The sequence below is a fragment of the Manacus vitellinus genome, unplaced genomic scaffold (assembly GCF_001715985.3).
Source record: "Manacus vitellinus isolate BGI_N305 unplaced genomic scaffold, ASM171598v3 scaffold_15_pilon, whole genome shotgun sequence".
Lineage (NCBI taxonomy): Eukaryota > Metazoa > Chordata > Aves > Passeriformes > Pipridae > Manacus > Manacus vitellinus.
Genome location: NW_021939122.1, coordinates 17,498,678 through 17,513,815, shown reverse-complemented (window position 1 = coordinate 17,513,815; position 15,138 = coordinate 17,498,678). Strand labels below are relative to the sequence as shown.

General features: G+C 36.1%; 1 protein-coding gene across 5 annotated transcripts in view; it reads right to left on the bottom strand.

The window, feature by feature from the left end:
- The window catches only part of ATRNL1 (attractin like 1), a 464,278-nt gene that overhangs the window by 115,840 nt on the left and 333,300 nt on the right, over positions 1 to 15,138 (bottom strand). For 3 of the 5 annotated variants that reach the window (XM_029958557.1, XM_029958556.1, XM_029958554.1), the window contains exon 27: positions 4,284 to 4,391. The exons of the other annotated variants lie outside the window; for them this stretch is intronic. In XM_029958557.1, coding sequence (XP_029814417.1) covers positions 4,284 to 4,391 — 108 coding nt within the window. The remainder of the gene's footprint in view (positions 1 to 4,283; positions 4,392 to 15,138) is intronic. 5 annotated transcript variants of the gene reach the window in all.

The following is a 15,138-nucleotide window of genomic DNA, read 5'->3' as shown; positions in this document are numbered from 1 at the left end:
GTAACTTGATGTGAAAATTATTGGAAGATTTACTGTGTGCTTTTCTGCAGAACTAATTATGAAAGAACATTGATTTGTAAAAAAAAAAAAAAAAAAGATATTCAAGTAATACTGTAAAGATATCAAATGGATGATCATCATAAAGTAAATCTGCATTTGGTTCTTCGTTCTTATGTAGGCAATGACACATCCGTCTTCACTCAACAGATGTAGAACAGTAGATGCTGCTGTCCAGAGACTCAGCATGACATACATTAGAGTTTACAGCAGTGCCTACCTTATCTTGCAGGCCTAAAGAAATAATCTGTCCCTGTTTAAAAAGAAAAAAAAGCCCATGGGCTCTGAATGAACAGAAAAATACCCAGAAAATTATGCAAAGAGGACAGAAAAAACATTTGTATTACTTTTCACTTAACATATAGATTAACTAGAATGACTGTCAGCAGCACAGTAGAAGGAACTCTTCAAAAGTGATTTACATTTTGAAGAGAAAAAAATTTTGCCTAAAGGAGGCTTAAAATATGAAGATAGCCTAAATGATTTAGCTTTTGGTATATACTGAAAAGTAAAAAGCAACCATGTCTGAAAAATGGCTTGGATGTCTGGAAAAAAGAAATGGAAGGAATAAAAAACATTTTAACACTGAGAGCACTGAGGGTCAAGAAGCTCAGCAATGAGTATCTATTGATCTATGATGCTATTTTGATTTTTTATGATTCTGGTACTGAAAAAAATTATGGTGGTATTACAAAACAGCAAATATTCTCAGACCCTCTGGACAGGGTGTTTCTGCTGTTTTCTTGTTCTGCCCTTAACAGTCTATATGCTCTGTGCAACTGCTAACAAGGGAATCTCAGGAATTCTTTCTCTTTTATCTTCCCCTGGGACACTGGAAACTTCACTATAGCTGTGCTTGACTGTTCCCCTCTTGGGATCTAGAGGGTCACTGGCTTCCAGAATTCCCTTACCCTCCTCCAGCAGAGGATCTTTAGACTGTTCTTATTCTTGCCAAGAGGGAGGAGGAAGACTGAGGGGTGGCCTGACTCCAGCCTCACCTTGCATTGTAAGAGCTCACACGGATTTCATCACTTCTAACTAGGGAAATGGCAATCATATTGGAAACAGATGAAGATGCAAATCAGGGCTAGCATGGGTTAAATATGATAATTTGCACAAGATTAACCTCATGAATATCATGACACAGCGGGAGTGGGTATTGCTTGGTAGATTTAGAATTAAGATACCAACACAGTGTCAATATCATTGGCAAGGTAGTGGTTGATGTGATACCAGGAGAGAAGGTGGGCAAAGGAAGAACCAAGTTTGATTTCTTCTCTGTTAAGTTTAAACTGACAATAAGACATTTAATAGTTGTTGTAAAGACAGCACGACAGAATGGATGACAAGATGAGACTTGTTAATGTCAGAAAGGTGGCCTGAGGCGGTAAAGACTGATGAATGTTATTGTTTAAATCAGTAAAACAAAGGCTATTGAGAATGCCTAAAATCCTACTCAGACAGCAGGAAACAGGAGCAATATTATGCTGATTAAAGTTTTTTTTAAAGGTGTTAAGATACTGTCATTTTGTTGGCAAAACATTAAGAAAGATAGACTGGCTGATAGAGACTCCAAAATTCAATTCTCTTCTGTAGTGTTTTCAGGATTTTATTTTAATCAGTTGCAAATTGCTGCTAACTGGAAATAGCCCAAATATTATCAGTTGTATTGTAAGTATCTAAATTAGGCAACCATTCTAAGTACAGTATGCATACTCTCGGGGTTTTTTTATATTTTCTGAACAACAGGTAAAAAGTGCCTTATAACTGCAAACTAAATCTCTCCAGTGAAAGAGCTGCTATGACTACTTACAAATAAATGCAAAATATAAAATAAAAGTTAACCAAACAGCATACTGGAATTACCACTCACAGGAATACTGCCATGTACCAGACCACATCAGTATTAATGCAGAACACCAGCTGTACAAAACCACCATCATGCAAGTCAGATGACATTAATGAACAGTAGCCTTATTGTGCAGCTGAATGGGAGACTTGCAGTAATGTCTGGAAGAGTTCAATGACATTACACTGTGCCTAAAGGACCCACGGATCAATACAATGTCACTGGAAGTGTTGGAGTTATTACAATGTCAATAAAAGTATAACAACAGTGTCCAAAGTATCAGTGAGTAACACATGATGTCAATAAAAGTGTGAGGTGAGGGAATGCAATGCACCATGGCTAAAATTGGAGACCCTGGTATATCAGTGCAAGATCTGTGCAATGCCAGCAGACCATTTTGAAGAGATTTACTGTATATTCTCATTTTTACCAAAATATCTCTAACTTTAAACCTCCCAAAGGGTATCAGATATGATAGCATTAAAATTATTTTAACGTAATACAACAAAATGAGGTTTACAGCTATTTGATACTATTCTATTCCTTAAGCACTGCATCCTGGAAATACATGTGTGACCTAAATTCCCCTCAGTCCAAAAGAGCAGAAGATGAAGAACAGAATGGCAACTACAACTTTTAGTGTCCTTTCACAAATTGACAATAGACTGGGACCAGAAGCTTAATATAGTTCCTTTTTTTCACAGAATATATACTAAAGGACAATCAATACTCTGAATCCTCAGCACAATGCTTTGTTTGGATATAGATCAGTATATTATAATTCTGAGGAAACTTTGAATGGACTTCATTCTGTGTATAACTACATATTAATTAGGAAAAAACCACTATGGATGCTGAATTCTAAACAATTACTGGAAAATGCTAGGCTAGGAAGAAAAAGCTAATAAAAACTGTAAAATATAATTAAAATATTTTAGCATCTACCTCTTTTAGTGCTAAGTAAAAGACATGAGAAAGAAAATATGGCAATTAAATTGTGATGTTTACTTCTAAAGTTTAATTAAATAATCAGTACGTACAGAATTAGAGTTTGGATGCCTCAGCTTCCACTCACTGCCTCCCTTTGAAAAGACAACAGAGAAAATGTTCCCAGATACTAGTTTGTAGAAACAATGAAATCACATTTTAATAAAGTTAACTTTTAACTGCTGTGTAATGTGCCCTCAGCCTGGGGAGCTGGAGAGGTCTTCTCTTTCAAGATAAGAGGAGAGAGAAGTATGGTCATATTGATGAAGAATGTGAGAGTTCTAGTATTTGGTCAGAAAATAAGAAACCTTCTTCAAAGAGATATGTAATTTTTATTCACTAGCTATTCCAAATATTGAAATTATGACAGTAAGAACAATTGTGATTGTTTCCTGCACAGTAGCAGGACAGAGCATATCAGTTTGACAAGTAGTCAAGATCTGATTCGTTCTTTCTGGTATGAATCTGTTTTTCACATTGCTTTCTTCTCCATGAACCTTAGAGATTTGATAAACTGTATTTAATCTTCCACTGAGATAGGCTATTGAGAAAAGCAAGAGAAACTTTGAATTTAAGAAGAATTGGCAGCAATGAAGAGTACAATCTTGAAAGATTTCAGAGCTATCACACCTCATTCCCAGGTCCGACCATAAGTGGGGTAAAGTAATAACTGTAAACACAATCTGGTAAATAAAAGTAAAGGAATAGAGGATTCTGATCTACCAAAAGCCCAGCCTAGATTAGATATCCATTATTATCCACAAATTGTAATTTTCCCTCTATTTGCAGGTAAACTTCCAGAATCCATTTCATGCATTATTACACCATTCCAATATCATATTGCTTTGCATATTATTATTTCTTTTCCAATGTACTGCAATTGCAATAAAAGATTGCAGTAATGTAGCCATTACCTACAAACAAAACTATGTGGTATATTCTGTATGCTTTAAACCTGTGCATATAAAACACAACATTGAAATTCAACTCACAGCTGCTTTATTTATTTATTTGTTTGTTTGCTGTAATGTCTGTTAATTAAGATAGATGCTAACTAGGTGGCACTGTGCGCTTGAAGGGCTGAGCGCGACATTTTTTCCCTCCTTAATGCCTGCATCTTGCATTCCTTCAGCTCACATCCATCAGGAAAGGACTGCCAGGTGAGCTGACTGTCACTCCAGACCAGGCTAATAGATTCTCCAGTGGCTTTTGTTACAGCTCATGTCATGCTATTAAAACTCTGTGCCTTGAAAATGACATAACATACGTAGCTGAGACTTGTCAGCTCCAGGTAATCAGATGCTGCTTGGTTTCAGAAGCAGATGCAGATGAGACTGGCAATATAAATATGCAAATCACAATGGTCCCTTGTCAGCACCACTGTTCCTACCTCTAATGGCCCTCGTAGAAAGTCTGTTTGCTCAGCTCCTACTTCCAGTGCTACATCGACAGAAGCAAAGGGGCGGCTGGCCATCTGCTGTCGCTCCCGCATAAGTTGCTGATGAGGAAAAAATGATGTTTTAACAAAACATTAAAAAACGCACCAGATATTAGTCTGCCCTACTATATTTCCCATTAAAACATAAGAATGGAAATAGCATGCAAATAGTCATATTTGTAACATCAAAGTGAGGAAGTTATACTAAATCATCATCATCATCTATATTTACTTGAGAACGGAGCACAGAAGGCTATGATGGCTACAAATGGTATTTCAGCTTGAACTCTGACAAAATCTCCAAATGAAAGCTTCCCTAACTGACTGTTCTCTCTAAACAACTTTGCTATTCGTGCAAGTGGCAAGCAAATATGGGAAATGGTTGGTAAAAATAGTTGAAATCTAATTCCAATGATAATGCAAGCATTAGAACACCTGCCAAGAACAAGTCCACTTGGCCTTCAAATTTTCATATTTCACAACTAAGCCAGATGGAGTTAATAGTGTCAGGGCTCAATTTTACACAGTATCTTTTCTGCAGCTACTTTTATATAAGGAATAACATGTCAGGATTGGGAAGGCTGCATTGGTGTATTAAGAATAAGCTCAGCTATGCTCAGAGAGCTTGTATAATCCCTTCCAATCATACCAGTGCGCACAGAATTCCCTAGCAAAACCACAAAGTTAACTCATATTTCTTCCTCAATCTGTAATTATAATGCTTATTAAAGCACGATGTATAAAAATGATGACCAGCACTAGATATTACAGATCTTACTTCACTGTTTCAGTGCAACTAATAAAAGCATTATTAAATATTTAAGATGAATGAGTCGTGCAATTCAAGTCGTGTGTTCCTTCAGCTGAACAGGATGTCACAGCATCTTAAAAAGACAAAATGATTGCAAAAATGTTTTATTAGGAAAGATCTAAGTTTCATTTTCTTAGTGTTTTTCTCCCTTTTATATCTCTGGGAAGCTTAAAATATTAGAAAGTGGTATTTGAATGTAAATGACACTATCACTGTGACATACTGTTCATAAAAGCCTTTGAAAGAATAAAAGATATGCAAGCAAATATTTACTGGCAGCTTACTAATAAACACCCTTGATTTAGGGCCTGTTACAAAGCAACAAACTGGTTTTGTAATACTTCTCATGCATTTTGCCCTGACTTGCTTTTTAAGATTGTCTATAGTAATCTAAAGACGCACTCATAACGTTAAAATCAAACCAGTACAGTGGTCTCTCAGTGCATACCCAGTACCTTCCTAAGGCCTGGTTTTTATAACCAGGCAGTGTGTTTGTCAGCAAGCACCTGCACAAATGGGCCCCCAGTATATCATACCAAGAGGATAATCAATATGTCTGTGGGTGAAACTGCATGTTTTATATTGGGAATAAATAAAAGCCCAGAATGAATACCTAGATGGTTAAGAATTATGTTTCTATCCCTTCACTTTAAAATGAAAACGGTGGTCTCTGTCTAGGATTTACATCAGCACTGATTTTTATCAATACAATATACTAATAGATTTTACAGCCCAAAAAATACTGAGTCACTACATGCTAAAATTACTATATCTAGCTCCTTTTCTTCCTAAAATAACAAAAATTAAAGAAAACAGTGTTATTAGAGCAGTCGTGCCACATGGAACTCATTAGAGTATTGTAAGTCTGCAGAGCTATTGGCAAGTGCTTACTCTTTAATGGGAAACCAAACACTGTTTTAAACAAATAGAATTGCTTGAGGAAAGTACTTAAATGAACAGAATAACCTACGACCCAAATGTGCAAACCATTATTTAAAAGGTTTACTTAATGTGAATCATAAAGATACGTACATTTGATATGTTTGCTGTTTTTTAAGGCTAGTAGGTTTCTTCAACTCTGCTCCTGGTCAGGCATCCAGTAAAACCTTTTCATTCACAAGACAGTCACTGTAATTTTGATGCTTTGTCATTTGAGAAGAGTACCACAAAGATTCTTAATTAGCTCAGTAAACAAGAATGAAAACTTTAAAATGTTCAGCTGCCCATAAAGCGCTGCTGAGTTTGGCAGCTGAGCACTTTCACATCAAAGATAAGTGCTCTGTTCAAAATAAAGCTGCTTTCTGTTCAGCATTTTAAAACTCCCTGTAAGGTGCAGAACAGGAAAATTGAGACGCAATGAAGAGAAATACAGGAAGCTATTATGATGCTTAAAATCAGTTTTGTGTCTGGAAAAGGTCACTACCTCCCACCATCTGCAACTGTCTGTATATCAAGACTGGGAAAAGACAAATTCCAGTTACAGAACACGTTCTGAGACAGATTATTGCATGGTGGGTGTCATTCAGGTGTGACATCATGTGCTCCACTTATGTGCTGTTTTCATGTAACCCATATGGTCATGGGGAATTCCTATAATTCACCCATAGGCCAAGAAACATGAAAATTCTCTGAACATGGGTACTATGAAAAGAGTGAAAAAGCTCCTCCTTGCCTTTTCAGCAGTCAAAGAGATAAAAAAAAACCCCAAAATGGAAAGTGGAACTATAATGCTGTTACTTCTACACTCATGTCCAAAAAAATGACTGCATTTAAAAATCATACAAACAAAAAATAAATACATACTTTTTCAGGAATTAGGGATATTTGCTTGGAGACATAATATAGATAGATATTATTAATATATAATATTTGAATATTTTGTCCCAAATTTAATTTGTAACATTCAGAATGCAGGCATGCGTCTAAATATTCACTTAAAGGTATGGAAAACTATAAACATTATTTTTTCAGTGCAGGGAGTTTCACAGCGCCAGGACCGAGAAATTAAATAAGCATTTATTTGACTGAGCAGACAACTGATTTCAAGTTCTACCATAATTTTAAATCTCATTAAGTAGAAGATTATTGACAAGATTAATTTTTTAAGCATCTCTATTATTTTGCAGCAATTTCAAGGTATTAATTTCTATCCTATTAAAGAGTTTTTCTTTCAAAGTGTAGAATTCTAGCTGTCATCAGTGAAGAACAGTAAGATGTTAGGATACTATAAATTAGGTCAATTTCTCACTCAACACCCATATAATTTGAAAAATTCTTAAAACCCAACAATTTTGGCATAACTAGTTCCATATCATGGAAATATATATTTCACCTGTTTCTCTATGCACATGTAGACATCTTAGATTATGGTAATTTTGAGTTTTGGTGAGCTAGTCAAATAAGTACCTTTGAAATAGGACCTGCTTTCCCACCTAGAAGTAGATCACAAGAAAGTTTTTGCCTAGGTATGCAATTCAATTTTACTATTGATCAAAAATATTCTCATGAGGGATAATACTCCTCAATGCAATTTGGAGTAAATGAAAATGTTCCATAGTATTTTGTATAAGTTTCTATAAGGAAATGTTCTTATTTAAGTAGAAATGTTTTGATTTTGTTTCTTTTGGTTGATAACATTCAGACTTGCTTTCAAAATATTTTAATGCCTGCATTGTATTAATATACAATAAAACACTCAATGTAAAATATATATTACAGTTATTTAACAGTAACAGAATACAATATTCCAGAAATCTTGGGCTGATGTGTTTCAAATGTTTTGTATTTGGGAATTTTTCTTCCTCTTCCCTTCTCCTTCCCCTTCTCCTTCCCTTTCCTTTCCTTCTCTTCCCTTTTCTTCTCTTCCCTTTTCTTTCCTTCTCTTCCCTTTTCTTTTCTTTCTTTCTTTTTTTTTTTTTTTTTTTTTTTTTTTTTTTTAAGACTTGGTCTCTCAAATTGAATTCAATACTGTTCTTCTGACTAGCACTGCTTTTTCTATGCTATTCTCTTCACCTTCCAGTGGAACTGCCCTGGAAAAGCCCTAATTGGAAAAATCTAATAAAGTGCAAGAGACATTAGGAACTAGACAGGTATATTTTCTCTTTGTTATACAGTAAGAGACATTCTTGAGAGACTGATAGATTGGGATAGCTGAAAAGGATGAGGCCATTTTAGTGCCATAATAGGACGAACAGAAAAATCCTTTCAAAGATCTTTCTGTTGCTGTTTGGCACCTCTAATGGGCTACTTTAGCCCACTGGCAAGCAAGGTACATGCTGAAGTGTGCCATGAAGGATGCACAGACAAGAGTGTATGTCCAAGTTCATAGGGAGCTCAACAACTAGGGTGGGGATAAGAAGTGGTAAACACCAGTAAAAATGTTCAGGAGACTTCTGACTGCCAAAAAGAAGAGTTTTCCTTTTGGCTTTTCAGAGCCAGGCAGTCTCAATACATTATCCCAGAAATAAGAAATGATATGGCAGTCGAGAGGTGCCTGTTATTTTAATAAGAGCAACAACTGCCTAGGTTTCCTAGCTTTTCTTCCTTCGCATCTTAGATATGTTTGGTTTTTCCCTAGATCAGATCACTATTAATAATGTACCAGGACACATCCATGCATTTGTCAAGGTGAGTATTCAAAACCACGAAGGATAGCAATTCTGCATCTCTCTGGAAACTGCCGTCTAGTCCAGTGTTGCATGACCCTCCTTGTGACAAAGATTTTCCAAATGTCTCATTTGAAATTCCTATTCTGCTTAATCATCCCTGAGTTCTGAATTTTCTGCAGTTGCAAGTTGGTCTCCTCCTTTCCTGTTTCTGTGCTGTCACCTGCTGATGTGAGTAACATCAAAAGGCTACAAGAGAAGCATTAACAACACCATGCACTAAATCTGAGTTTTAGAGGAAAAGTATTGCAATGAGAAAAAATGCCAAAACCTCATGGCGTTGACTAATTTCTGATCACACTGTATTTGACAAGCTCCAAAACTTAAAAAAATCAAAAATGTATGTAAGTGGGCAGCCCTGCAAAACCAGAGCCTCCGTAGGAAATGCAATTTAGCCACTCATTGCATATTCTTGAGGGTTCTTACTGCCATATCAAATCAACAGAAGTAACTTATATGGGCTTATATGACTACACAGATCTGAGTGGATCACAGGCATTTTAATTAGAAACACAATTTAATTCCCTTCAAAAATATTCAATTCTCATTTTCAAACTCAATTATACATAGTGATATTTCTATGAAGCTCTGATTATTCACTTTAATTTGCAGAAGACAAAGCTTGCCTTCTCTGTAACTTTTCTTACTGTAACTCTTGGTGTTACAAATATCTTCAGATTAAATTGTCTATTTACATAGCTGGAAAGGAGAGCAATTTCTCATTTACATGTTGAATAACCTATTTGACTTGGTTAATTCCCAAATCAGCTGCTTTCACTGGAAAGGTATATCATAGTCATTAAACTATTTTGATGGATTTTAGGTGATATAAGCTCACCATTCCATGATTGCAGGAGATACAGTGGTTTTAAGAGATGAATAAAAGTTGGCATAGGAAACCAAGCAGCAGGAATAGCCATAGTTATGAGAGTAGTCTGACAATCTGGATTCATTCATCCTCTCCGTCATGAACTTCCTAAATAATCATTTCCCTCTGCCTCATTTCCCACTCTGTTAAGTGGAAAGTGCCCCGACACAAGTGTGCATTCAGGTAGGCAATGAGATATTACAATGATGGACATAGTATAACGTGCTATTTGCACTGCAAAACAATCTGTGGAAACTTCCTAAGATATCAGGGCCTATTCCATGTCACTTTCTTTGAAAATTGCCTGAAGAAAAAGTGCGCTCAGGCATGTGCAAAGGTCTGTCATGGGAAAAAATGAGAGGAGTTATACTTCTTGTCCTAGCTTTATACTGAATAAAATGAAAGGTTATTTAAACTAGACATAGCCCAGCAAACAACAGCTAAGACATACTTAAAATATAGTGTACACATCCCCCCAAAAATAACAGTTCCAAAAGGTCAAGTTTTTATGTATCCTTTTTGGAAACCAAATACCAGTCGTCTGCAATTTCCCTTGAACAAATCAAAAATGAGAAAAAAAGGTGAGCCCTGAAAAGGTCATTTCGCTGCTAGATCCACGGAACAGATATTTAATGTATTGCACATTAGCAAGAAAAGAACAAAATATGAATCTACGGTAACTTCAGGTTTTGGAACTTTTTGATTCTGGAATAGAATTCCCATCTCTAATACTCCAAGTATGAAAAGCTGCTTATGACAAGCTGCTATTATTACAAGGGAAATGGCACCCTGGGGGTGATGCTTATTTACCAGTAATTTACGGGGGATCATGTTACACTAAAGTTGTGATTGATCCTTCATATTTTTCCCTAAAGATTAATTTAGCATAGGAGGATTTTTTGGGTGCTAAGAATCAATAATAAGCTCAAAATTCAATTCACTGCTTTAAAATTTAAGAAGCGCTATATAAGACCAAATCCTATTATCTCTTTCACTTAGATCACTGTGAATCCATGTTGCACATCTACACAGTTCTGTAAAGAGGTACTTAAGTCTCTCTGTAGGCCTTGCTAACCCAAGAATTGTACTCTTATTCCTAATCAAGTGGGTTATCCTTTCAGCCAATTGTTGAATGTTTTGCTGTAAGCTAGCAGACACATTTTCAGTTGACAGAAAATTTCTAAAAATGCTTGTTCTGCAAAGTCATTCTGTGTACACAGAAAAAGAGAGCCAGATCCACTAATTATAGATGTTGAAATCTTTCCACACAAGACATTCTATCATATTTGCCCAAGGACAGTTATTTATAAGTGAATATAATATAATATGTCTTAAAAATTAATTATTTTAGAATATGAAAGAGTGATTCAAATACCATATTATGCAAACTACTCCTTGGAACTCAGTCATTTACAATGGTGCCACATAAATAATCCTTTCAAAATGTCTTCTAAAGAATTATGAACACTGACAGTGTAGTCTTAAAACCATAAGTGCCACCTTTAAAAGGGAAATAGAATAGACACAGCATGAAAGTTCCTTATATTGACAAAATCTCAGTCCATCCTATCAACATTATTAAGCTGCTGCTTTTGATATGAGGCACCATGAATATTACCCATTATTACCACAACTGTTTAAAACCAGCTTTAGTTACTTAGATCTTAGACAACAGGTGTCAAGATGATAATTCCCAGCTCTTCCTAAAGTGATTCAAATTGCTTTAAAGATAGCAAATATGGTCTAATAAAAGAAACTAGATATAAGTGGTACCCCATGAGATCACCTTGTCTACCTCTGTTTGCTGTTCCTACACAAAGGCAGGTTGCAGTGTGATTATGATTCTTCCAGTAGATGTATGTTTCTTAAAAAGGCTGCAGTGGTGGAGGTTCCACAGTCACTGCAGAAGTCCAGAGCACCTGGTGATCACCATGATGGAAAGATCTTTTAAAAATCTAAATTAAATTTCCATGCTGATGTTTAAGCCAATTGCTTCCTGTACTGTCTGCAGTGGAGACCATTCTCTGTCTACAAGTGAGAAGAAATCTCCACCAAAACTCTCTTGTCCTTTACAGGAGCTCTTTATAAATCTGAAGTTTTCCTTTAACCTTCTCAACTGTAAACAAATGTGGGTATATAAATGTTTCCTCAATACTCCTGCGCCCATTTTCAGTGCTTCCCTCTATCTCTTAAATCAACATCAGAATCAGATCCCAGCAGAAGCCCACTTAATGCACCTTTCCCTTTTCACAATCAGCAACTTATAACTAAACACTCCAAGAATACACTTTTACATTCACTTCCTATTTATCTAAAGGGTCTGCTAGTCTGTTGTATCAATAAATTAGTTTGGCTTGACACAATTTGTGCTAGAAAAAAACCCCAACATTAAATGTCTCTCATATCTTCACTTTTTTCTACATTCCTATACAGCATGTAAAAATTGTTTATCCCAGTACTTCGCTAAGAATTAAGGATAAATTGGCTGATTTCTAATCGCCCAGCCCTTCCTTTTATCTCTTCTTTTCTAGGATAGGAATTAAAATCCTCCCTGGCTTGAACCTCATTTGTCCTACCTGAAGTCTCAGAACTGTCAGCTCTGGGATCACATTGTGCCTCGACAATTCTCCAAACATTCTAAAATATATTTAATCAGGTTTTGCAATTTGAAAATACTTAGCAAGTACTCTCCTACCCATCTTTCTACTTTACTGCTTGATATTGTATCAGTTTTTCATTGTAGGTGGTTACAAACTTCTAAAGAGGCTTTAACTAAAGCACTTTCTAAAACAGACTCTTTCCTAGCACAGAGATAGTCAGAAAGAATGGGTGTATGTACTATTACTTTAAAGAGAAGTTCAAGTTCAGGATGAGTACATTTTAGTTTGCAAATAATGTCAATGCATTTTTTAACCTACAAGACAACAAAAAGGGTAGGCACCGGATTTGTCTTTTATGTGAACTGATGTGGAAATTTGCAGTACGAATTATAATGACTGAATTGAAGCAATGCCAATTTACAAAAAGCTGAAGTTTCTGAAATATACCTAGACCCTAGACCACATAGTGACTTCAGGCAATCAAAGTCTTTACATCTTTTTTCAGATGACTTGGAATCCAAGGCTTATATTTATTTATTCTCTATTTTTTAAAATTAAATTTTTACATGTACGAAAATTACGAAAGAAGATAAATAATAATTAGCAGAAAATCTGGGCTGTACTTCAACAGAGGTGGAGTTTGCTTTTTTTTATTACCTCTAGTTCTTTAAAACTATCTATTACTGGTACACTGATGAAGTGATAATGTAAATGAAACGTTTTAAGTGCAGCATCACTGCCAATTATACAACTATTCTAAAGTGGTCCTTCAGAAGCTACTTAAAACACAAACGATGTTACCATTAAGGAAGGTAAACTGGTGATGTACCATGACTGACTGATGTCTTTAAATGCTTTCAAGCTTTAATTCTTAGAGTATTAAGCAAAATAATCTTCCTTTTCACTGTCTTCCAAAGGGGACCAAAAAGAGGTGCACTTACCAGTATTCCTGCCTGTCTCAGGATGGAAATGTCCTAATCCCCATGAATCCTCACTGTAAGGAGCTGAATAGCCTTGCTATTACAAGCTGAATGGGCATGCCACAGTACCATGTTGGATGAGTAAAGGTCTTCCTCACAATCCTTACAAAATTTGACTCTGTGTTACTAGGTTATCAACACCCTTTTCATTAAAAAATGAGACTCATCCTGCCACTGATAGCTTTTTTAGCTCAACTGCCACATCCAGGAGCAGAGTTAATACCCAGTAATTTTCACATCAACCATGCAATTATGAATCATTAGTAAAGACATAGTTTTAAGACATAGCCAGGATCAGAAAATGTGAAAAAAAAAACCTCTGGTCGTTCAGAATGTACAGAAAATCTTTGTAACTAATCCCGGCATTTTCAGCAAGAAGGGGTTTAGTTAAGCAACATAAAACTAGGATACTGAAATCTTGTCCAAAAAATATTCCAAACTTCACAGATTTGCTCACCATACGTAGCCCATTCAGGTCAGCAAGAATTTGGCACACACTGCTAGTGAGAATGGCATGTGGTCACAGCTCATTTTGTGCAGGGGAGTGAATGGCTCTGAAACAGATGCAGTTCTGCTGTCTGATCAGAGTAATAATGTGCACTAAAGCAGCTCTCCTTTGTTCATGTTGTGTCTAAGTTTGAAACAACAGACTTAGCAGATGTGAGATGTTACACTTTTAGTGGTGGTTGCTCAAGAATTCTTGAACAATAAGTTGATGGTAAAGCTTTCCACTCCTGCTATAGAACTGAGAAAGCAAGGCCATTGTCCATCCCTTACCTTTGAAAGGAACCAAGGAACCAAAACAGTTAGCTCTGAGTTAAAATTTCTTGAACAGGAAAGTATGAAAACCAAGGAACTGCTGATATAAGAAAGTCTGAAGCTTGTAACATTTTAATGGAGAATTATTTTAAGAGTTGAATTCCTACCTAGTAAGCTACAGATACTGAGGGGACTAGAACCATTCTAATCTCCTAAAATATTTAAGCTACATCAGAATTTCAGAAATAGAGGGTTTTCAAGCATTAAATACCCTAATCCTACAGTTTAAAATTCAGTTCTGAAGTAAGAAGCACAACACTAATTCCAGGAGACTACCTTGGCAATATCTGTAGTAGCAGCAGTCAGGTTGCTATTCTATTCATCTTCATAATAATTTTGTGCACAAACCTACTGCAAACAAGGAAACCTGACTTTCCCAGTAGTGTTCCTACAAGGGGTTGCACCAATCTGTGTGTGTGAATACTCCACAGATTAGAAAGAAATACTGTGAAGAAGTTAATCCCTCACTGCTGCCACACTGAGACTTTCGACAGAAAAGTGACAGAGTGTAAATCAAAGTACTCTGGCATTTTGAGCTCCAGTCAGACTGTTTCAAGAGGGAGAAGTGGGACGATTTAGAGTTCATCAATTATATCACATCAAATTAGCCTCCATCACTGGCTTGGCTCGACAGCTTTCATCTATTCTAATTTACAACAGAAAGGACAGCCAAGTACAGGATTGTGGCAATGACACAGTCAGAGGGAAGCACAGGACTTTTGTGTGGCAGGAATGGAAGGCTTTTCTGGACAGCCACTTTGGCTGGGTCAAATACTCCAGCCACTTGTAGTTTCTTTCATTTGCTTTGATCCAACAACCCTCACCTTCATTTAAGGAAGCAATGTGCTAAACATATTTTTAGCAGTTCTGCAGTTACTGCCTTTCTACACTGTTCTCTATATATCTGCCTTACACAGTGATTTACCCTTGCAGTTAAATCCTTAAAATAGATGAGTACACTAGTAGAATGCTATTGTAACTGTATGTGGTTAGGACATAGGTTAGCTATCTTAAAGTAAAATTACTATCAGTAAATTTTTGGAATTTTCCTTCCAACTGACAGA